The sequence below is a fragment of the Pristis pectinata genome, chromosome 15, assembly GCF_009764475.1.
Source record: "Pristis pectinata isolate sPriPec2 chromosome 15, sPriPec2.1.pri, whole genome shotgun sequence".
NCBI lineage: Eukaryota > Metazoa > Chordata > Chondrichthyes > Rhinopristiformes > Pristidae > Pristis > Pristis pectinata.
In genome coordinates this window covers 43,626,829-43,650,439 of record NC_067419.1, presented here as the reverse complement: position 1 = coordinate 43,650,439, position 23,611 = coordinate 43,626,829, and the positions used below count along the sequence as shown (strand labels likewise).

The following is a 23,611-nucleotide window of genomic DNA, read 5'->3' as shown; positions in this document are numbered from 1 at the left end:
CTTGCGGGCTGCCCCCAGAACACTCTACGCAAAAGATGCATTTCACTGTGTTTCGATGTACATGTGATTAATAAAGATCTTATCTTATCATTGATGGCTGAGCCGTAACGTGGCCAGGATGCTGAAATCCTTCCCTCAACCTCTCCACTTCTTGGAGTCATAGAATCATAGAGTAATACAGCATGGAAACAGGCCCTTCAGCCCAACTGGCCCATGCTGACCATGGTGCCCACCAAGCTCGTCCAATTTTCTCTCTTATAGAACATAGAACAAAAAACAGTCGAGCACAGAACAGGCCCTTTGGCCCACAAGGTTGTGCCGTCATATCTATTTCCTCCTGTCTTCAGAATGTCCATATCTCTCTCATTCATGTGCCCATCCAAGCCCCTCTTAAAAGCCCCCAATGAATTTGCCTCCACCACCCTATCAGGCAACACATTCCAGGCATCCATCACCCTCTCAGTAAAAAACATACCCCTCATGACTGTTCTGAACTTACCCCTCCTACCTTAAATGCATGCCCTCTGGTATTGGATTGCTCAATAATGGGAAAAAGATATTGCTTGTCCACCCTATCTATGCCCCTCATAATTTTATACACCTCCAACAGATCACCCCTCAGCCTCTGCTGCTCCTGAGAAAAGAGCCCAAGTTTGTCCAGCCTCTCCTGATAGCACATGCCCTCTTCTCCTTTAAGACATTCTTTGAAAGCCATTTCTTTCACCAAATGTAGGGCCACTTGTCCCAATTTCTCTTTGCACATGTGAATTTTTGTTTGATAATGCTCCAGTGATACACCACTGGTGCCTGAACATGTTAAACATGCTGCACAAACTTAAGATGTTTTTGTTAAACAATTCAACCCTTTTGAACATCCGCAGTTCATTGCAATAGTAAAGGCCAACGTTGTCATAGATGCTCAGCCCATGTGGGTTTCTGGCAAGACAGGAATCCCAAGCAAACTTGAACTCGAGTGTACTTTATGTCTAGCAGTGGGGAACTGCCAGGAATTCCAAGCTGAGTTCTTTAAGGTGAGGGAGTGACCTCCCAGAAGCTCCCACCTGACAAGGGCACTTCCACAGGAGAATGTGATCATTGACCTGAAATCTTGGGCCTGATCGCACTGACTAGGCCCACAACTCGCTGGTGCTGCCCCCTCATCCCCATGCTAATCCAATGACCACACTCGCTGCTTTAGGCTGTGTGGTTCCTAAGGTACCGCTGGGTCATTCATGTGAAGCTGCATAGCACTCACCTCATGCTGTGAGAAGTGTGTTTCACTGGTTTCAAATCCCTCCGAAGAACAGAAACATATAGTAACTTAAAAAAGAATTCAAATAAAATCAGCCACCTAAAACATGCAACTGATGTAAATTAACTAAAAGGATTAATAACAATTAAAGGAATTTAAAAAAATAGGAAAGATGCCATTAAGTCAGAAAGAGTGCAGAGGAGATTTACAAGGGTGTTGCCAGAAATCGAGGGACTGAGTTATGGAGAGAAGTTGAGTGGGCTGGGATTCTATTTATTGGAGCACAGGAGATCTTACAGAGGTGTATAAAATCAGGAGGGGCATAGATAGGGTGAATGCACACAGTCTTTTTCCCAGGGTTGGGGAATCAAGAACTAGAGATTATAGGTTTAAAGTGAGAGGGGAGAGATTTAATAGGAACCTGAGGGGTAATTTTTTCACCCAGAGGGTGGTCAGTATATGGAATGAGCTGCTAGAGGAAGTGGTTGAGGCAGGTACATTAACAACATTTAAAAGGTGCTTGGATAGGAAAGGTTTAGCAGGATATGGGACAAATGTAGGCAAATAGGACTAAGATAAGACAAGATATCTTTATTAGTCACATGTACATCAAAACACACAGTGAAAGGCATCTTTTGTGTAGAGTGTTCTGGGGGCAGCCCGCAAGTGTCGCCACCCTTCCGGCGCCCACATAGCATGCCCACAGCTCCTAACCCGTACGCCTTTGGAATGTGAGAAGAAACCGGAGCACTTAGATAAGAATCTTGGTCAGAATGGACCAGTTGGGCCAAGGGGTCTGTTTCCGTATTGTATGACTCTTTAACTCATGACTCTGAATAAAACAAAGTAAAAACAAAACAACAAACTATCCCACTTCAATGGAGGCTTCGGTAGATACGCCAGCAACAGCTCAGCCCTCAAGGATGAGACCAGGGATGGTGTTAGAGACAGGAGGGCCTGTCTCTGAGTCCAGTATGCTTTGCCCTTCCACAATCAAGTGCACTTTAACACACTAATGTGTTCACTTCAGCCAACCACTGCTTCTCTCTGTTTTATACTCCGAATCTTTTTCCCAGGGCGGAAATGTCATGTACTAGAGGACATACATTTAAGGTGAGAGGGGGAAAGTTTAAAGGAGATGTGTGGGGCAAGTTTTTTACGCAGAGAGCGGTGGGTGCCTGGAAGGGGCTGCCAGGGGTGGTGGTGGAAGCAGATGCATTTAAGAGGCCTTTAGATAGACACTTGAATATGGACGGAATGGAGGGATGTGGATGATGTGCAAGCAGAAGAGATTTAGTTTAATTCAACATTGTATTCGGTGCAGACATTGTGGGCTGAAGGGCCTGTTCCTGTGCTGTACTGTTCTATGGAGCTGTTGACTAGCCGCCAATGTGATTGGCCCATCTACCTTGGTTCCCATCAGCCCTTCTCTGACTTCTTTGGTTATATCTTTATCATCTTTCGGGTAACGGTTAATAATAACTGATCTGCCAAGAGTGGCAAGGTGGTCTACTTTGCATAAATGGTAACTTCACTGCTGTGCTGCATTTCATAATTAACTTTAATTACAAGCATTTTCTGGCTTTGCAGTCCTAAATCTTGGAAGGGCTAGTGCTGCAGGATGAGTCTGCATTCTTCCTTCCCATCCAAAAAATAAGAAACAGACCTCACACAAGGCTTGATTTATTCCAGACCATTCTACAGTCAAATCCAGAGAAGCTGAACTAGAATTGGACGGAATTTATAAATACAGTAAGGGCTCATTTTGTTCTTTTTATTGACCACAGATATTGAAATGTTTAACCTCTCTCTACTGCAAGCACTTATGGCTTTCTCCTTTCTTCAAGCTATGGATATCGAACAGAAACCTTCTACCTCTTTCTTGGCGTTAGCATAAGGTTTGTTCCTTGGCTGCTTTTTGTGCTAGGTTTAGGAATGGTGTAATGTTGCATAAACCCTTGTACAGCATTTTACAAAGAGCCAGGCTGTGCTGTTCTTCTCCAACACTTTCTCTCGGGATAAGAGAACACATGGAAAGTATTGCTTGCTTAGTGGAGTGTTGAGTAATGTACCCTGTAGACTGTTAGGTACTTTGAAGTCATTGGCATTCACTGCTCATTTTAGCTGTACTTATACCAAAAAATAATTGAATCAGAATGGGGAAGTTGTGGAATTTGAAACGACAATATGCAAATTATAGTAAAAAAAATCTGATTCTAGTGTCTTATCTGCGCCGTAACTAGAGCCATCCACCTGCATTGAGTTAGTGGGCTCTATTTTCAGTATTTTTAAGCATACCACAGCACTAACCCAGAGTGATGACATAGCAGCTTTATAGTTGAGGAGTGTCCTCCTCTCTCATTGTTGTTGTCAGCACTGTGGCACAGAGTCTGGCAGCTTCCTCTTTCTCCAGAGACCGGTGAACATTATTTGATTCTTGTCCTCTTTTTCTCTGTCTTCTCATTCTTTGGAATTAAGAAACAAAAAGGCACCAAGCTAAGGTAAGTCTGTGGGTTTCAGCTTTTAGTTGAATGTATGGAATTTCAGTGAGTGTCAGTGGAGATGGTGTGCATTATTTCTCTTCCCCAAACTTACATTCAGGAACTTTTTTTTGTACAGAGAATAGTCTGGAATATTACTTCTTAACCCTTGAAAGGTAATCCAGTGAGATAGACGTAAGAGATATTTTGTGTGAGTTTGTCATTGTTTGTAATCTGGTGGATAATATTGAACATGATAAACATATTCGGGGGCTAATTTGGATACTTGCGGGCGGAAAAGTAATTCACATGAAGCTCAATGCAAGTTGGATGTTTTTAAAATCAACATTCCCCTATCACTGTCAGCAAACCAGACGGGATACAGAAGCAATCTCCCAGAAATGCAGAACCACAACACATTAGCCAAACTACCAAAGGAAAGAGGAAAACAAGAGTGCTTGTCTGTACATTCTAGGCGATATCTGCTTTAGATAATCTGCTTGCTTCATTCAAAGTAAGCCAGAGTCAGGTTTAAAGGAGAACAGTCAGAAACGTTCTGTTTAATATTCTGTGCCTGATGGAAAGCAACAGAGGTAAGTTTGCAGGTGGTGATATTATATAGAACCATAGCTGTTTGATTCCAGAGATGAACTATCTCAAGGTGTGGGCTTTTCACGATCATTCTTTATTAACCTGTCAAATGGCCACCTGTGTATCAAGTTATTTGGTTTAAAATTAAAACTAACGTCCTTTATTGCTAATTATGACAAGAATCAAACCACAGAATATCAATTATGCTTTATCAGAATTGCCCTATGGTGGATTCTAATCCTTTAATTAATGGAAATATTCTCGAGGGAAACTTGTTTTTAAAAGCTCAGACCTTTGGGAATGCATCTGTTATTTAATGTTCCCAGTTAATTTGTTTAAACAGAGACTTTACTTTCCAACTGCATGCAATCTATAGAAGTAAACTATCTCAGTATCCAGATGAAATATCAATATAATTCTTCATCATACAGAATACATGCCAGCAATTTACTTCAGGGTTGTTGGGTACAACACAAGCAAAGGACCCAAAGGGCTTTAAATGAGTCTTTATGATATGACCTAGCATGGAACACTGGTGCTGTACGTTTGAACTTATGTCTTCCAGATGCATTTCCAACATTGCAACCACTGTCCACTCCCAGCATGTAAAGCTGATACATGCTTAGAATACCATGTGTTGTGCTTTAATTTGCTGTGAATTGATAGAATTGTGTAGAACTTTTTATCGTTGGCTTGAGGAATTGATCTCAAGCCAAGCAAATATGGCATTATTAACTGAGACGGTCAATCTTTATAAAGATGTTTTTGCTTTGCTTTTCACTCTGGCATGCAGGAAATAGAAGCCAAAGCTGGATTGCTAAATGTTTGTTTAATCGCTTTCCTTTGCCCAAGGCAGCATTGTCCTGTTGGGTCATGACTAAGTTGGTGCATTGTGGCAAGGGAATAACACAACATGACAACAGGCCATACAGGAGCACCAAACCACAAGGAGGCCATTCAGCCCTTTGAGTTGGCTCCAGCGCACAATTAGATTGGGGCCAATTTGCATCTCAGCTCCACTTATCTCGCGTCACTCTCGACTCCAGACGATTCCAGCTAATCTGCCTAGTTTTTTATATCCCACGCAGATTCCACCTATGGTGGCAACTTCTGAGCCTTCTGCCAGATCCCTCTTTGGGAAGACCAGAAGTGAAATGACTTCAGCACTCCAGTCCAGGTGTTGTCCTTGTGGTCCAGTCCCACCCAGTGCAATGCAAATGACTGCACTTTGCAGGCATACAATGCACATGGGCACTACTGGCAATTCTAGTGGGTGAAACTTCTAGAGCCACATATACCTGCTTGAACACCGTTTAAGAGATGGAGGGATATAGGCCTGGGTGCCAGCATCTTCTGCAAACTCCCTCCTTTCATCACATTAAACCTTAAGAGTGAAGGGCACAAAGCAGGAAATAGGCACTCAATCATTCTGGGCACCACTGGGGCCTGTACCATTGCTCATCTCTCCTGGTTACCCCCCACCCCTCATTCTACCTCTTCCAACCTATCCCTTCATTCCATCAATTAAGTCTCAGGGATTCTGGAGAATCCGGTTCCCTGTTGTCCAGTTTCTGCAGTTGTCAGTGGCCATTAAGGGATGCTTGCCTCAAGAGGCACAGGCTGGAGACAGGTTCATGGAACAGCTGGGCCCTGCTAGGTCGGGAACAATGTGGTCAAACAAAATGCAGGGCAATAGTACAATCACTGACATCACACCAAATAATTCTACTACTGAAGAAAATGGTGATCTACTAAAATAATATATATTTAATGCCTTTTAATAAATTTAATATATTTTAATTTATATTTAATATAAATTTATTATTTTTGTTTTTTATTTATTATATATATTTATTTTATATTTTTACACATATATATGTGTGTGTGTGTGTGTGTGTGTGTGTATGTGTGTGTGTATATATATATATATATATATATATATATATATATAGATAGATAGATAGATAGATATATATAGATATAGATATATATAGAGATATATATAGATATATATATATAATGCCTTTTAATAAAACCTAACATGTTACATTTTCTCCTGACAGGTATAATGGCATGAGTTCATGCTTTGTAGTGGAGATCTCCAAAAACATTGGTATATGGTCCAGACACACTAACATCATGTTGATGCTATTGGACCAGTGATCCAGTGGCACAAGTTCACCACCTCCCCCGCGCCACCCCCCCCCCCCCCCCCCCCCCCCCCCCCCCCCCCCACAACTCCTACGTAATCTGGAGACTTTAAATTAAATCAATTTGGAATAATTAAAAAAATCAATTAAGATGAATGGGAATGATGAAACGATTGACTGTTGTTCACTAATATTCTTTCAATAATGATCTGCTGTCTTTACCTGGAGGACACCTAACTGCTCTCAAGATGGCCTAGGAAGCCGTTCGGTTCAAGGGTAATTAAGAATGGGTCTAGAATCAGAATTAGAATCAGATTTATTATTCCTCCCACCTCCAATGAGATTCCACCACCAGGCACACCATCCCCTCCCCTCCTCTTTTAGTTTTCCAAAGGGAACATTCCCTTTGTGACTCCCTGATCCACCCTTCACCAACCACTCCTCACAGCGTTTGCCCATGCAACCACAGGAGATACAACTGTCCTTTTACCTCTTCCTTTCCCAGCATCCAGGGAACCAAACAGTCCATAGAACCATAGAACCATAGACCCATACAGCACAAAACAGGCCCTTCGGCCCACCGTGTCGTGCCGTCCATCAGCCCACCCTCACACTACTTAACCCCTTCCTCCTGCATATCCCTCTATCTCACGTTCCTCCATATGCCTATCCAACAAGCTCTTGAACCTGTTCAATGTATCTGCCTCCACCACCACCCCAGGCAGTGCATTCCATGCACCAACCACTCTTTGGGTGAAAAACCTCCCTCTGACATCTCCCCTGAACCTCCCACCCATAACCTTAAAGCCATGACCTCTCGTCTTGAGCATTGGTGCCCTGGGAAGGAGGCGCTGACTGTTCCTCTATCTATTCCTATCAATATTTTATATACCTCTATCTATTCCTCTCAATATTTTATATACCTCTATCATGTCTCCTCTCATCCTCCTCCTTTCCAGTGAATAAAGCCCTAGCACCTTAAGCCTCTCCTCAAATTCAATACCCTCCAATCCAGGCAGCATCCTGGTAAATCTCCTCTGCACCCTCTCCAATGCCTCCACATCCTTCCCATAATGAGGCGACCAGAACTGAACACAGTACTCTAAATGTGGCCTAACTAGAGTTTTGTAAAACTGCATCATAACCTCGCGGCTCTTAAACTCAATCCCGCGACTTATGAAAGCCAACATCCCATTGGCCTTCTTAACTGCTCTTTCCACCTGTGAGGCAACTTTCAACGAACTGTGAATATGAACCCCCAGATCCCTCTGCTCCTCCACACTGCCAAGTACCTTGCCGTTTACCCTGTACTCTGCCCTGGAGTTTGTCCTTCCAAAGTGTACCACCTCACACTTCTCTGGATTGAACTCCATCTGCCACTTGTCAGCCCAGCTCTGCATCCTATCAATATCCCTCTGTAAGCTCCGACAGCCCTCCACACTATCCACAACACCGCCTATCTTAGTGTCGTCCACAAACTCACTAACCCAGCCCTCCACCCCCTCATCTAAGTCATCTATAAATATCACAAAAAGTAGAGGTCCCAGAACCGGTCCCTGCGGGACACGACTAGTCACTGCCTTCCAATCCGAGGGCACTCCTTACACCACAACCCTCTGCTTTCTACATGCAAGCCAATTCCTAATCCACACAGCCAAGCTTCCTTGGATCCCTCGGCCTCTTACCTTCTGAAGAAGCCTACCATGAGGAACCTTATCAAATGCCTTACTAAAATCCATGTAAACCACATCCACCACACTGCCCTCATCAATCTTCCTGGTCACCTCCTCAAAGAACTCTATCAGGCTTGTGAGGCAAGATCTTCCCTTCACAAAGCCATGCTGGCTGTCCCTAATCAGTCCATGATTCTCTAGGTGTTCATAAATCCTATCCCTTAGAATCCTTTCTAACAGCTTACCCACCACAGACGTGAGACTCACCGGTCTATAATTCCCTGGCCTATCCCTATTACCTTTTTTGAACAAGGGGACCACATTCGCAATCCTCCAATCCTCCGGTCCTTCCAGGTGAAGCAGCCATTAACACGCACATCCCAGTACAGCATTTGGTGCTCATGATGTGATCTCCCCTTCACTGGGGAAGCCAAATGCAGATGGGATGACTACTTGTGGAGCAACTGTGTTCAGTACACAGGGAGCCTTCTTAATTCTCCATCCCACCTTCACTCTGACCTATTTGTCTATGGGCCCCTGAACTGCCATCATACAAACAACCTTAAGTTTGAGGAATAGCACCTCAACTTCCACTTGGGTATGTCGTAGCCTTCCAGATGATATCACATTCAATAATTCCAGTTAACTTGGTTCACCTCTACTTAGGTTATCCACCTGCAATATTAACTCAGTTTTTCTCTCCTCGCTAACTCTGCCAGATCTTCTGGGCATTCCCTACAGCTCTGCATTTCACAACTTTTACATGATTCTTTGTGTTGTTTCTTTCTGAATGTCACCATTAACTAATGAACTAGATGGTTTCATCAACAGCTTATCACCACAGTAATGCTGGCCTCACCCTTTCGGAGATGTTTCCATTGACCTATCCATCCCTTTCTCATTCTCTCTGCAACTTAAAACTAAAGTTCTTTTTCCCCTTTTGCAGTTCTGACTATGGGTCTTCCACCTGAAACATTAACCTTGTTGCTTGTCCCACAGATCTGCCTGACCTGCTGAGTGAACATAGAACATAGAACAGTACAGCACAGAACAGGCCCTTCAGCCCACAACGTTGTGCCGACATAGATAATCCCTCCTACCTACAGAATGCCCATATCCCTCCATTTTCCTCTCATTCATGTGCCCATCCAAGCCCCTCTTAAAAGCTCCCAATGAATTTGCCTTCACCACCCTATCAGGCAACGCATCCCAGGCATCCACCACTCTCTCAGTAAAAAACATACCCCTCATGTCTGTTCTGAACCTACCCCTTCTCACCTTAAATGCATGCCCTCTGGTATTGGATCACTCAATAATGGGAAAAGATATTTCTTCTGCACCCTGTCTATGCCCCTCATAATTTTATACACTTCCAACAGATCACCCCTCAGCCTCCGCCGCCTCAGAGAAAAGAGCCCAAGTTTGTCCAGCCTCTCCTAATAGCACATGCCCTCTAATCCAGGCAGCATTCTAGTAAACCTTCTCTGCACCCTCTCTAAGGCCTTGACATGCTTCCTGTAGTGAGGTGACCAGAATTGCACGCAATACTCTAAATGTGACCTAACCAACTTTGTGGTTCCAACATTTATCAGAATGACTGAGCGCCTATTTTCTACTTTGTGCTCTTCTCTCTTAAGGTTTAAAGCGATAAAAGAAGGTGTTTCCAATATTTTCTGTTTTTATTTCATTTTGTAACAAGTTTATTGATTCAATACTGTTTCAGAAGCAGGCGTGTAAGAGTAGCATTTGACTGGGAACTGATCTGAAAAATGCTTCGTCGCCAGCAACAGATAATTTTGTCATTGGAGAAGAAAATTACTGGAGATTCTGGAAATTTGAAATGAGACAGGAAGTACCGGAAATACTCAGCAGGTTGGGCAGCATCCGTAGAGAGAGAAATGGTGAATTGAGAGTTCGTCAGCCTTGAAACATCCACTCTGTTTCTTCTTACACGGCCTCATCCACTGCCAGGTCATGGCCAAACAAAAAGTAGAAGAACAGCACCTCAGATTCCACCTAGGCAGTCCCTATCACCCTATCTTTTTCTCCTCCCCCACCCTCTCCATCCGCCTGTGACCCACACACTCCTTCTACTGGTTCCCCTCCCCAAATCCCTCCCTCTATTCCAAGGTCAACTATCCTCTTCAGCCCTTTGTCACTTCCACCTATCACCTCACAGCTTCTGACATCAGTCCCGCCCTCCATCTACCTGTCACTCCCCTCACTTGGATCCACCTATCACCTGCCAGCTCTTGCTCCACCCCTTCCCTCCACCTCTTTACACTGGCTCTCTCCCCCCTTTCTTTCCAGTCCTGATGAAGGGGCTCGACCCAAAATGTCGACTGTTCATTTCCCTCCATCGATGCTGCCTGGCCCGTTGAGTCCCTCCAGCGCATTTTGTGTGGCTCCAGATTCCAGCATCCACAGTCTTTTGTGTCTCGTCTTCTATTTCTTCTTCCCACAGATGCTGCCCGACCTGTTGAGTATTTTCTGCTCTATTTATTTTGATGCTGGTTACAGTATCACATTTAAAATCTGACATACACTGTTGTGTACGTATATTACTGTCATTTTGAGATCTGAGGAATAATTCCATGCTTATTTTATTCCATGCAGTATCATACACTCCTAAGATGAAGCTGATCCACCTTCCTATATTTGCATTGCTGATCAGCAGCATACTTTGTCAGTATGACTTATTTCCCTACATCGGTTTTTACGATCCGGCAAATATAGTACAATTGCCGTATCCAGTGTGCTCTGTTGAATGTGAATGTCCAGTCGACTTCCCCAGTGCCATGTACTGCAATCACCGAAAACTTACAACAATCCCAACCGTGCCAGCACAGATAAAATATCTTTATCTCCAGAACAACCAGCTCACTGGCATTCCAAATGGCGCATTCGAGAATGCCACCGATTTGCAATGGATAATCCTTGACAACAATCAGATCACTAACAACAACATAGGGAAGAAAGCATTCGCAAAGTTAAAATCCCTGCAGAGGTTGTACATAAACAGCAACAATCTGACAGAAGTTGTACACTCCCTTCCCAAGTCATTGGTTGAACTGAAGCTTTCATCAAACCAGATTTCAAAGATTGGGAACAGCTTAAAAGGACTCGAAAATCTGACCACGCTTATACTCGAAGACAATGCCTTGAAAGATGTTGGTGGTGCTTTGAGCAATTTGAAGTCTCTGATGTACCTGGACTTGAGTATGAATAAACTAACTAAACTACCTGATGAACTTCCTCCTGCCCTACAGATGTTCTACATTGACAAAAATGACATTGAAAATATTCCCAAGGATTACTTCAACAAAGTTAACATTCTGCAACACCTACGCATGGCACACAATAAAATAACAGATGAAGGTGTTCCTGACAAAGTCTTCAACATCACCACACTGATTGAGTTGGATCTTGCATTCAATGAATTGAAGACAATCCCAGTTGTTAATGAAAACCTAGAACATCTGTATCTACAGGCGAATAAAATTGACAGTAAGTCTGACTGCATTTCGTTATAATTCCAAAACATACTACATAAAATTTGCAACCTGTTCTCTGAAGGCTTCGAGATAGGCTGCCTGAAATTGGTCTGAATAAAGGGCTTATTGTGACTAAGAGATCATACACCATTAATCACACTCAAAATGCAGAAAAGACCTAGCTGAGAAGTCAGGGGAACATATTCAGCCAAGAAAGAAAAAAGTTGAAAAATCTGGTACACCAGAATGCCGCAGATTGGACATCAGCTCATCGTGCAGTTGGGTGGACATCTGAAGAGAGGAAGGATTAAGAAAGACACAAGAGATCACAGATACTGAAACCTGGAGCAACACACAAAATGCTGGAGGAACTCAATGGGTCAGGAAGCATCTATGAAGGGAAATGGTCAATCGATGTTTCAGGTCGACATCCTTCATCTGGACTGGAAGAGTGAATCCAGATGAAAGGTCTCAACCCAAAACATCAACTGTCCATTCCCCTCCATAAATGCTGCCTGACCCGCTGAGTTACTCCAGCATCCTGTGGGTTGCTACGGAGGGATTAAGGGTTAGGTTAGGGAGGTGGGTAGGGAGAATTGATCAATGAAAATAACAGGGGCTTTTTTGTAACTTTTCCAAACATTGTCAACTCTGTTTTGTAGGGTAATATTCATGGATGAATCAGAAGGTTATGGATTTAATGAGGAGTGTTTAATGGCTCTGGGCCTGTAGTTGCTGGAGTTTAGAAGAATGAAAAGGGATCTTATTGAGACCTACCGAATATTGAAAGGCCTAGTTAGAGTGGACATTGGAGAGGATGTTTCCAGTGGTGGGAGAGTCCAGCACCAGATGGCACAGTCTCAGAATAGAAGGACATCCCCATAGAACACAGATGAGGAGGAATTTCTTTAGCCAAAGGGTGCTGAATCTGTGGAATTCATTGCCACAGATGACTATGGAGGCCAAGTCATTGGATATACTTAAAGTGGAGGTTGATAGGTTCTCGATTAGTAAGGGCATCAAAGGTTACAGGGAGAACGCAGCAGAATGGGGTTGAAAGGGAAGAGAAAATCAGCTACGGTCGAATGGCGGAGCAGACTTGATGGGCTGAATGGCCTAATTCTGCTCCAATGTCTTATGGTCGGTCTCATGGTCTGACACTTGAACACCAAGATCCAGGCTGACATAATTGGAGGTGCTACTTCACAAATAAGATAAGATATCTTTATTAGTCACATGTACATCGAAACACACAGTGAAATGCATCTTTTGCATAGTGTTCTGGGGGCAGCCCGCAAGTGTCACCACGCTTCCGGCACCGACATAGCATGCCCACAACCTCCTAACCCGTACGTCTTTGGAATGTGGTAGGAAACCGGAGCACCCGGAGGAAACCCACGCAAACACGGGGAGAACATACAAACTCTTTACAGACAGTGGCCGGAATTGAACCCGGGTCGTCGGTGCTGTAAAGCGTTATGCTAACCACTACACTACTGTGCCTGCCAAAATTGGAGCAGGAGTAGGACATTCAGCCCTTTCAGCCTGCATCCCCATTCGATCATCATGGATGACCATCTGTCTCAATACCCCTTTGCCACACTTTTCCTTTGATGCCTTCTGCCATCAGAAATGTATCCATCTCCTTCTCAGTCAGCTTGGTTTGTGCATGGAAAATCATATCTTGTGGATATGATTGAGTTTTTTGAAGAGGTGACCAAGAATATTGGTGAAAGCAGGACGGTAGACATTGTCCCCATGGACTTCAGCAAGGCCTTGAACAAGGTCCTGCGTGGTAGGCTGGAAAGTTAGAACACATGGGCTGACCAATTGGATACAAAATTGGCTTGGTGGTAGGAGGCCAAGGGTAGTAGTGGAGGTTGTGTTTCAGATTGGACACCAGTGGTGTGTCACAGGGATCAGTACTGGGTCTTCTGGTGTTTGTCATATATATTTGGGGATTGTTTGCTAGTGCTGTTGGGGAAGGTTTAAACTAATATGGCAGGGGGATGGGAATCCGTGCAGAAAGACAGAGGAGAGTAAAGCAGAGATCAGAGCAAAAGTTAGAAAAGAGAAAAGTAAGAGTGGAGTACGGGAAAGTCAAACGCAAAGGACACAAAGGTTACTAGGTTCTTAAAGGAAAATGAGTGTAAGGGCGCCTTATCTGAATGCCTGTAGTATTCAAAACAAGGTCAGTGGACTTGTGGTACAAATCAGTACAAAGGGGTATGATTTAGTGGCCATTACAGAAATGTGGTTGTAAGGTGGAATTAAATATCCAAGGGTATAAGGTAATATGGGATAAGGATACACAAGAAGTTAAGGGAGGTGGGGTAGCGCTCTTAATTAAGAATGAGATCAGGGTGATAGTGAAAGACGATATAAGATCTAGGGAGCAGAATGTTGAGTCCATCTGGGTAGAGATTAGGAATAGTAAAGGGAAAAAATCACTGGTGGTAGTTGTCTATAGGCCACCGAATAATAACATTACAGTGGCACGGGCAATAAACCAAGAGGTATCTGATGCATGTAAGAATGGAACAGCAGCTGTCATGGGGGATTTTAACTTCCACATAGATTGGGCGAATCAAGTTGGTCGAGACAGTCTTGAGGAAGACTTCATAGGATGCATCTGGGATAGCTTTCTTGAACAGCATGTTAGTGAACCTACGGGGAAAAATGCTATCTTAGGTCTGGTCTTGTGCAATGAGACGGGTAAAATTAACAATCTTGTAGTCAGGGATCCTCTTGGAAAGAGCGATCATAGTATGATTGAATTTCTCATACAAATGGAGGGTGCAATATTTCAATCTAAAACCAGTGTATTGTGCCTAAACAAGGGAGACTACAAGGGAATGAGGGAGGAGTTGGCTGGTGTAGACTGGAAACAGAGGCTATATGGTGGGACAGTTGCGGAACAGTGGAAGACTTTCAAAGAGATTTTTCACGGTGCTCAACAAAAGTATATTCCAGTTAAAAGCAGTAAGGGTGGGGGGATCCAGCCTTGGATAATTAAGGAAATAAAAGAAGGCATCAAGCTAAAAGCTCATGCATACAAAGTCGCCAAGAGTAGTGGGAAACTGGAAGATTGGGAAAACTTTAAAAAGCAACAAAGAACCACTAAGCAAGCAATAAGGAAAGGGAAGATAGATTATGAAAGTAAACTAGCACAAAATATAAAAACAGATAGTAAAAGTTTTTATAATTATATAAAGTGGAAGAGGGTGACTGAAGTGAACGTAGGTCCCTTGGAAGATGAGAAGGGGGAATTAATATTGGGTAATGTGGAAATGGCCGAGGCCTTGAACGATTATTTTGTGTCAGTCTTCACAGTGGAGGACACGTCTAACATGCCAAAGGGAGATGTTATGGATGCGATGGCGGGGGGGGGGGGGGGGGGGGGGGCGTGGTGGAGGCGGGGTGAGGACTTCAATACAATCGCTGTCACTAAAGAGGTAGTGATGAGCAAACTAGTGGACCTGAAGGTAGACAAGTCCCCTGGTCCCAATGGGATGCATCCCAGGGTACTGAAAAATGGCAGAAGTTATAGTAGAGGCATTTGTGATAATTTACAAGAATGCTCTGGACTCTGGGCAGGTCCTGGCAGCTTGGAAGACAGTGATTGTCACGCCACTGTTTATAAAAGGATGTAGGCATAAGGCAGGTAACTATAAGCCAGTTAGCTTAATGCTTGAAGCTATCATTAAGGAAGAAATAGCGAGACATCTGGATAGAAGTGGTTCCATCAAGCAGACACAGCATGGATCCAGGAAGGGCAGGTCCTGTTTGACCAACTTACTGGAATTCTTTGAGGATATAATAAGCGCAGTGGATAGAAGGAAACAGGTGGATTTTGTATTCTTGGATTTCCAGAAGGCATTCAATAAGGTGCTGCATAAAAGACATCGATATGATAAGGATGCATGGAGTTGGGGGTAAAGTATTAGGATGGATAGAGGATTAGTTAACCAATAGAAGGCAGAGAGTTGGGATAACTGGGTGTTTCTCTGGTTGGCAAGCAGTGGTGAGCGGGGTGCCGCAGGTGTTGGTGCTGGGCCCACAACTGTTCATGATATACGTTAATGATTTGGAAGAGGGGACCGAGTGCAGCGTATCTAAGTTTGCTGATGACACTAAATTGAGTGGAAAAGCAAATTGTGTGGAGGATGCGGAGAGTCTGAAGAGAGCTATAGAGAGGTTAAGTGAGTGGGCAAGGGTCTGGCAGATGGAGTACATTGTTGGTAAATGTGAGGTCATCCACTTTGGAAGGAAAAATAGAAGGTCAGATTATTATTTAAATGGTGAAAGATTGCAGCATGCTGTTGTGCAGAGGGACTTGGGAGTGCTTGTGCATGAATCGCAAAAGGTTGGTTTGCAGGTGTAACAGGTTATCAAGAAGGCAAATGGAACGTTGGCCTTCATTGCTAGAGGGATTGAATTTAAGAGCAGGGAGGTTATGCTGCAACTGAACAGGGTACTGGTGAGGCCGCACCTGGAGTACTGGGTGCAGTTCTGGTCTCCTTACTTGAGGAAGGATGTACTGGCTTTGGAGGGGGCGCGGAAGAGGTTCACCAGGTTGATTCCGGAGATGAGGGGGTTAGCCTATGAGGAGAGATTGAGTTGCCTGGGACTATACTCACTGGAATTCAGAAGAATGAGAGGAAATCTTATAGAAACACATAAAATTATGAAAGGAATAGATAAGATAGAGGCAGGAAGGTTGTTTCCACTGGTAGGTGAGACCAGAACTAGGGGACATAGCCTCAAGATTCAGGGGAATAGATTTAGGATGGAGATGAGGAGAAACTGCTTTTCCCAGAGAGTAGTGAATCTGTGGAATTCTCTGCCCAGGGAAGCAGTAGAGGCTACCTCATTATATTTAAGACACATTTAGATAGATTTTTGCATAGTAGAGGAATTAAGGGTTATTGGGAAAAGGCAGGTAGATGGATCTGAGTCCACGGCCAGATCAGCCATGATCTTATTGAATGGTGGAGCAGGCTCGACGGGACAGATGGCCGACTCCTGCTCCTATTTCTTATGTTCTTATCAATGATTAGGAAGAGAATGGTGTCTATGACTCTAAAATTCCATTGGTTTACCACCATCTGAGTGAAGAAATTTCTCCTTACCTCAATCCTAAATGTCCCATGCCCATAGTCTGAGACATCCCAGCCAGGGGAAGCATCCTCCTCACATCCAGATTGTCGAGCCCTGTCAGAATTTGGGAAGTTTCGATTAGACCCTCTCATTCTTGTTAAAGCAATACACAACTTGCTCTCTTGGATGGATGCAAAAGATCCCATGAAATCACCATGAAAGGTGCATAAAATCATGAGGGGCTTAGATAGGGTGAATGCACTCAGTCTTTTTCCCAGAGTTGGGGGATCAAGAACTAGAGAGCATAGGTTTAAGGTGAGAGGGGAGAGATTTTAAAAGGGACGTGAGGGGCAACCTTTTCACCCAGAGGGTGGTCAGTATATGGAATGAGGGAGCGGTTGAGGCAGGTACAATAACATTTAAGAGGCAGTTGGACAGGTACATGGATTGGAAAAGTTTAGAAGGTTATGGGCTCAATGCTGGCAAATGGGACTATCTTCGATGGGGCATCTTGGTAGGCATGGACCAGTTGGGCCGAAGGGCCTGTTTCTCTGATATATGACTCTATGGCTCTATAAGTGTGAGGTAGTTATAACGTGACCTCAATCAAAATTAATAGGAGGCAGATAACCTGGCCACTATTATGCTGTTGTTGGTGGGAGCTTGCTGTCTGCAAATTGCCTATGTTACAACAGAGACTGCAGCTCTTAAGTATTTTTATCAGGTGTAAAGTGCATCGTGATGTCCGTGATAATAAAAGGCATAATGGAAATGTAAGATAGTCGATCTTTTTCAGGTAAATTTCATACAAATAAATTTGCTAATATTTACTATGCTGTCCTAGTAAAGGAAATATCCTCCATATTCTAATCACATTTGATTCCAACAGTACTCAGTGATGTGATTGCCTATAAAATCGGACTTATTTCTGATTAGGTTTATCATGTGATTGGTGGCTTTTCAGCAGATGAATGGTTCCGCATCAAAACTGCTCATTTCTTGTATCTGCACTTAGTTACAATAATCATATTAAAAGAGCACAAAGCCACTTTTCTAAATTCAAAAGTCATACAGCACAGAAACAGGTCCTTCTGTCCAACTGGTCCATGCCGTCCAAGGTGCCCCATCTAGGCTAGTCCCGTTTGCCCATATCCCTCTAAACCTTTCCTATTCACGAACCTGTCCAAGTACCTTTTCAATGTTGTTCATATACTTGCCTCAACCTCTTCCTCTGGCAGCTCATTCCATATGGTGACCACCCTCTGGGTGAAGAAGTTGCCCCTCAGGTTCCTATTAAATCTCTCCCCTCTCACCCTAAACCTATGCCCTCTGTTTACCCTATGCCATCCAGAAAGAGGAAACAAGTCAAGCAATAGAAAACAATGGGCTAAAATAGTGCAGAAAACCACGATTAACTCAAGGCATTGACCACTAATGCCATTAATTTACCTCCAATTACAATTTATAGAGTCGTACAGCATAGAAACAGGCCCTTTGGCCCAACTGGTCCATGCTGACGAAAATACCATCCAAGCTAGTCCCAGTTGCCTGCGTTTGGCCCATGCACTGTTGTAATGAGATGATCCGTATGGATAGCATTCAAAACAATGTTTTTCACTGTACCTCTGTACATGTGACAATAATAAACCAATTTTACCTATTTTTATCCATGTACCTCTCCAACTGTCTTTTAAAGGTTGTTACTGTACCTGCCCCAATCACTTCCTCTGGCAGCTCATTCCATAAACATAACACCCTCTGTGTACTCTCTCGTTCCTATTGAATCTTTCTCCTCTCACCTTAAACCTATGCCCTCTAGTTCTTGATTCTCCAACCCTGGGAAAAAGACTGAGTGCATTCATCCTATCTATGCCCTTCATGATTTTATACACCTCTATAAGATTACCTCTCAGTTTCCTACACTCCAGTGAAAAAAGTCTTAGCCTGTCCAACCTATAACTCAGGCCCTCAAGTCCTAGCAACAGCCTTGTAGATCTTTTCTGCATTCTTTCCAGTTTATTAACATCTTTCCTATAAAAGGGTGACCAAAACTAAACACAATACTCCTAGTGCATCTTATACTGCTGCACATAACCTCCCAACTTCTGTACTCAAATAAATGGAAGTAAACATGGACTATTTCTATACTGCCGTCAAGGTAACACTCAGCTTGTACTGTTGATCAAACATGTGAGAACATTCAAGACCCATCGGTTGAATTGTTTTGCCTTTGTTGACGGTTGCTCTGTTATGACTAGGAAGCAGAAAGACAAACACAATGGAGAATAAATTTAAAGATCAGAAGAGAGGAGGATTCTTTTCACCCAAGCGTTGATGGGGTCCTTAACAAATGTCTGAAATGTTTGAAAAAAAAAGCTGATTAGTACTTAATGTCCCATAATCTCAAGAGCTATGATGTGGGAAATCTCAATAGCTCTTCCTTAAAATGGCAGACATGATAGATCTCATGTCCTTCTGTGCTATAAGTTCCTATTGTTCCATGAACAAGAAGCCCTACAATTAGTCTCCTTAGTTGATGGTAACTGTTCATGATTAACATGTAGTACATTGGCCACTGTAATGATTGCTCTAGTTGAAAACCCAGCTATTAAAAGACAAACAACAATATTTTGAGAGAGTCTGGTAGAAGTTCCCTAATTAGCCCCCATCTCAGTAACCTCAACACCCTCCAAGATCTTGTGCTCCAACTTTAATCTCTGCAAGACCTAAGGTCCTCAGGCTCTGGAATTCTGGACGTATTTCTACTCCACCTCTTTCATCTTTCTCTCCACATCAAGGACAGTCTGAGTGACCAAGCTTTTGGCCACCTGTCCTGAAATCTCCTTATAGGCATCAGTGTTAAACCTTGTTAATGCTCCAATAAAGTATCTTGGGATAAAAAAGGATTATATAAATACAAGTCTTTGTTATTGTTGGAGAAAGTTCTCAAAGATTTAGAATTTTCTGATATTTCTAAATGTCTGTTTTAAGTTCTGTGTTTAATCAGTATTATGGGAAACTGAGGTCTATTTAGTGTAACGGTTAGCGTAATGCTTCACAACGCCAGCAACCTGGGTTCAAATCCGGCCACTGTCTGTAAGGAGTTTGTATGTTCTCCCCGTGTCTGCGTGGGTTCCCTCTGGGTGCTCCGGTTTCCTCCCACATTCCAAAGGCGTACGGGTTAGGAAGTTGTGGGCATGCTATGTTGGCGCTGGAAGCGTGGCGACACTTACGGGCTGCCCCCAGAACGCTATGCAAAAAGATGTATTTCACTGTGTGTTTCGATGTACATGTGACTAATAAAGAAATCTTATGTTATCTTATTTTTCAAATGTAAATCTGACACCTGACCTGTGTGTGTTTAAAAGTCTGTGGAGTGGATTTTGATTTCAAGTAGATTCAGTTATTCTTGGGTTTTTCACTCAGCCTGTGAACCTTCACTTTACAGAGTTCACCTTGAGTAGCTTCTGCCGTGTTATGGGCACTGAGGACTTCTCCAAGATCAAACACCTGCGTCTGGATGGTAATAATATCACTTACGCTAGCTTACCCATAGAGATGTCACAATGCCTCCGCGTGGCTAATGAAATAATAATCAATTGAGAAGAAAAGGTCTTGATTTAAAATAGTTCGTCTATTAACACATCATATAGTGCAACCTAACATCTTTATATCTTTGCATAATCATAACATTTCTCTTGGATCTTCAAACAGTTAAATAAACCTGACAAAATAATGGAAAACAAATTAATGTTACAGTAGTGTACGTTAAGTAAGGATTAAAGCTGTGCAATGTGGTATCTTTTTGAAATGTAGCATTTTTTGATTAATGGAACCTAGTTGGCTACCTGCTGTATACCAATTGAATAACAATTAAATAAAGCTTCCAAATAAAAAAAGGAAACTTCAACTAGTGCGCACAAGTGCAATGTTAAAATTGAATTATATTACTTCACTGTTTTGTTTGTATATTGATTCCCTCATGTAGAGCCTTCTTCTGCTGTTCAATATACTGATATATATATATTTTTATATATACACATGATCCATTGGAACTCCTTAATTTTAAAAGACTTAGAAATGTTATAATAAGCTATATTTCATACAAACGAAAAGATTTCTGAAAAACAGCCAAGATATTTTTTCTCAAAAATTATAGGAATATCATGTGCCATTGTTGTAATTCATACATGTTCTATTCGTGATCCTTTGACTCTGATAAAACAGGATTGGAAAAAAACAATAGAATCTGTAGGAATCTGTGAGAAAAGGGGATTTAATTGGGTTTTGCACAGAGGTATTATAGAAAACAGGATTATTCTATTAATTACCAATTGAGCAGTTTTATTTCATTAATATGTACTCTTGCCTATATCATTTTTAAACAATGACAGCTTCTAAAAATGTTAGAATAATTTTCCATAGATACAATTAAATATTTTAACCACACCTATGTTGTATGTTGTAAATCATGCATGACATTTATGCACCTTCCTTTAACAACTTGTATGCAACATTGAATAATCCTTAGGAAATAAAGCATGGTTAATTAAGTTGCATTGCTTGTTATTGCCTTAAGTTTATCTGTTATTTCTTTTGTTTTAGCTCCTAGTCTTAAATCTGCAAGAATGTCATTAGAATGGCTTTACAATAGTATGGGGTTTGAGGATCTCAGATCTCTAAAATCCAAGTGCTATTTATTGCCAATGAATTCTGTCTAATTCTCAACCAGGCTAATAGGTGGAGCATCTTCTAGACACCTCTGGGGGGGGATAGGGAGGTGTCACATGGCATTACACCTTTAAAACTGGCCCCACTTCAGCTGATTGCACAAAGGTACTGCTGATTGGCATGGAAATGTGCGTGATCTAGTTCAGTCTGTTTCCCAGACCTCCCCTCTGAAGTGAACTGCCCTAACCCTCTCGATTGAATCAGTGGGGTGAAAATGAAACTGAAAATATTGAACCTGGTGCAACCAGTTAAAAGGATTTGTTTCAAAACGCCACAAAAGAACTTGTTCCAAAATAAGTGAGAAATGTACCACTTACAGATGTAATAAACAAACCTTGTACTTATAACACTTTTTGAAATATTTATTCTGTTTATCGCCATTAAAATATATTGCCTCCGACTTTCACTTGTCCATTTTGTTTGACCAAATTTGATTGTCACTTTGTTATTGGTATACCTAAAAGGGAAGACTTGAACCAAACAAATATTTTATTGGTTTATGTGTTTCATTTCACATTTTTTTTAACACAGCAACCCACTTGTTCATTCAAGCACATTTTCCATTGCAGCTCGGGACAGGGGCAATATTTACAAAACCAGAGGTGCTGCCTATCACCAGGTGTCCATCATCTTGAAGGGTCAGCTTTTATAACTTTGCAAGGCTAATTAGGCTTACTAAGAATCTGCCATATTGCATGAATCAGACTAAACATCCCTGACAGATGCCATTCAACCAGGTGGATTATGAAATCCAATAGTCTTTGTGCCCATTGATTTCTGATGTTAACCCTCAAATTACCAGAAGATTATGGGAACAAGAGTAGCATTCACTATTCCACCATTCAATCGGATTACTGCAAATCTACTGCTAACCACATTTATCTACCTTAATTTTATGACCCACAACATTCTTGGCTAATAAAATTCCATCAATTTCAGTTTTGGTATTGTTAACGGGTTCTCAGTTTCATCAGGTCCTTTGGAGATTTTCACAGCAGTCTGTGCAAAGAAGCACTCCCTGATGTTTTCACTGAGTTGTCTATTAGCATTATGGACTCCTGCCAGAAGAAATAGTTTCTCCATTCTGACCTAATAAAATTATTCATATTATTCAACCTTAATTGGAGCACATCTCATCTTCCAGATCCAGACAGCACAAATACCAGAAACTGCAAAGACCTAGAACAAGTGCACTAGGTGGGGGCATCGCAGCTGGACCTTAACAGACTGAGGGCCAGAAGGTATCGCACAGGCTCATATTTGTAAGTGTGCCACATAGGACCAAGGTCAGGTTTAAGGTTGGGGAGGGAAAGGGCTTGGTCAAGGCTAGTGCTGTGGGTAAGGATGATCTGAACCTGTGGTCTGTAGAGAGGATTAGGAGGGTGTTGTGAATGAGGAAATAGATTCGATGGGTCTCAAAAGCAAGGATTCTGAACACAGTCTGGTAGGAAATGATTTTATTTACTAAAGACAAGCATGGGAAAATGGTAACAGGAATAACACACACACGCGCACAGTTTATAGCGAGCGTAGGAAGGCTGCACTGGGGATAAAATACACACACACACACACACACACACACACACACACACACAACAAACTAGGTACATACAATCATGGAAAAACAATACGATACCCACCACCCCTTCATTCAGTGCAGGCACAGCTCTGTGCTACTAGGGACACTAACTAAAACGCTCCCAACCCTTTAACAGTGCACACCTCACTAACAATTTCTCCAGCGCCATGCCATGGTACTCGGCCTGGAGTGAAGCAGGGTGGTCCTTCGAAGATGGCAAAGCGGGGGAACCGAGCACATGTGGCGCCCTTTATAGCGGTGGAGGGCTGGGGGATTCAGCCCAGTTAATCTACAGGGGGCCAATGGCTCGGTGCCAGCAAGGACTAATCGATTACAAAGGCCAATGGCCCAAGGCCAAGTACAAAGGTACTTAAGAGGCTAATGGTCAGGTGTGCGCTGATGGGTGGGGCGGGGCCAAACTTTGATCTTCAATGGTGTGTCTTCCGACCAGGTAGTGGGCAGTGCTGTCACGTGACAGCCACGACCCTCCACAATACAGAGGGGGAACATAGGCTTCTATCCTATGGTGATAAGACTATTGAACGGTTCCCTTACACGATG

General features: G+C 42.7%; 1 protein-coding gene across 3 annotated transcripts; it reads left to right on the top strand.

The window, feature by feature from the left end:
- Positions 1-2,902: 2,902 nt before the first annotated feature.
- Positions 2,903-21,871, top strand: lum (lumican). Of its 3 annotated transcripts, none has more exons than XM_052030321.1 (3): positions 2,903-3,004; positions 10,763-11,653; positions 20,189-21,871. In XM_052030321.1, the coding sequence occupies exons 2-3, from the start codon at positions 10,780-10,782 to the stop codon at positions 20,341-20,343; spliced, it is 1,029 nt and encodes a 342-aa protein (XP_051886281.1). In that variant the 5' UTR covers positions 2,903-3,004; positions 10,763-10,779; the 3' UTR covers positions 20,344-21,871. The 3 variants fall into 3 exon arrangements, with proteins under 3 accessions (XP_051886281.1, XP_051886282.1, XP_051886279.1); XM_052030322.1 differs by lacking the exon at positions 2,903-3,004 and adding an exon at positions 3,050-3,150; XM_052030319.1 differs by lacking the exon at positions 2,903-3,004 and adding an exon at positions 3,495-3,753.
- Positions 21,872-23,611: the final 1,740 nt, after the last annotated feature.

What these genes read in the sequence shown, in the direction of transcription:
- lum (XM_052030321.1), top strand. Translation starts at nt 10,780, where the DNA reads ATGAAGCTGATCCACCTTCCTATATTTGCATTGCTGATCAGCAGCATA. An exon ending in ACAGGCGAATAAAATTGACA is followed by an intron (nt 11,654 to 20,188) that starts GTAAGTCTGACT and finishes TTCACTTTACAG; the next exon opens with AGTTCACCTTGAGTAGCTTC.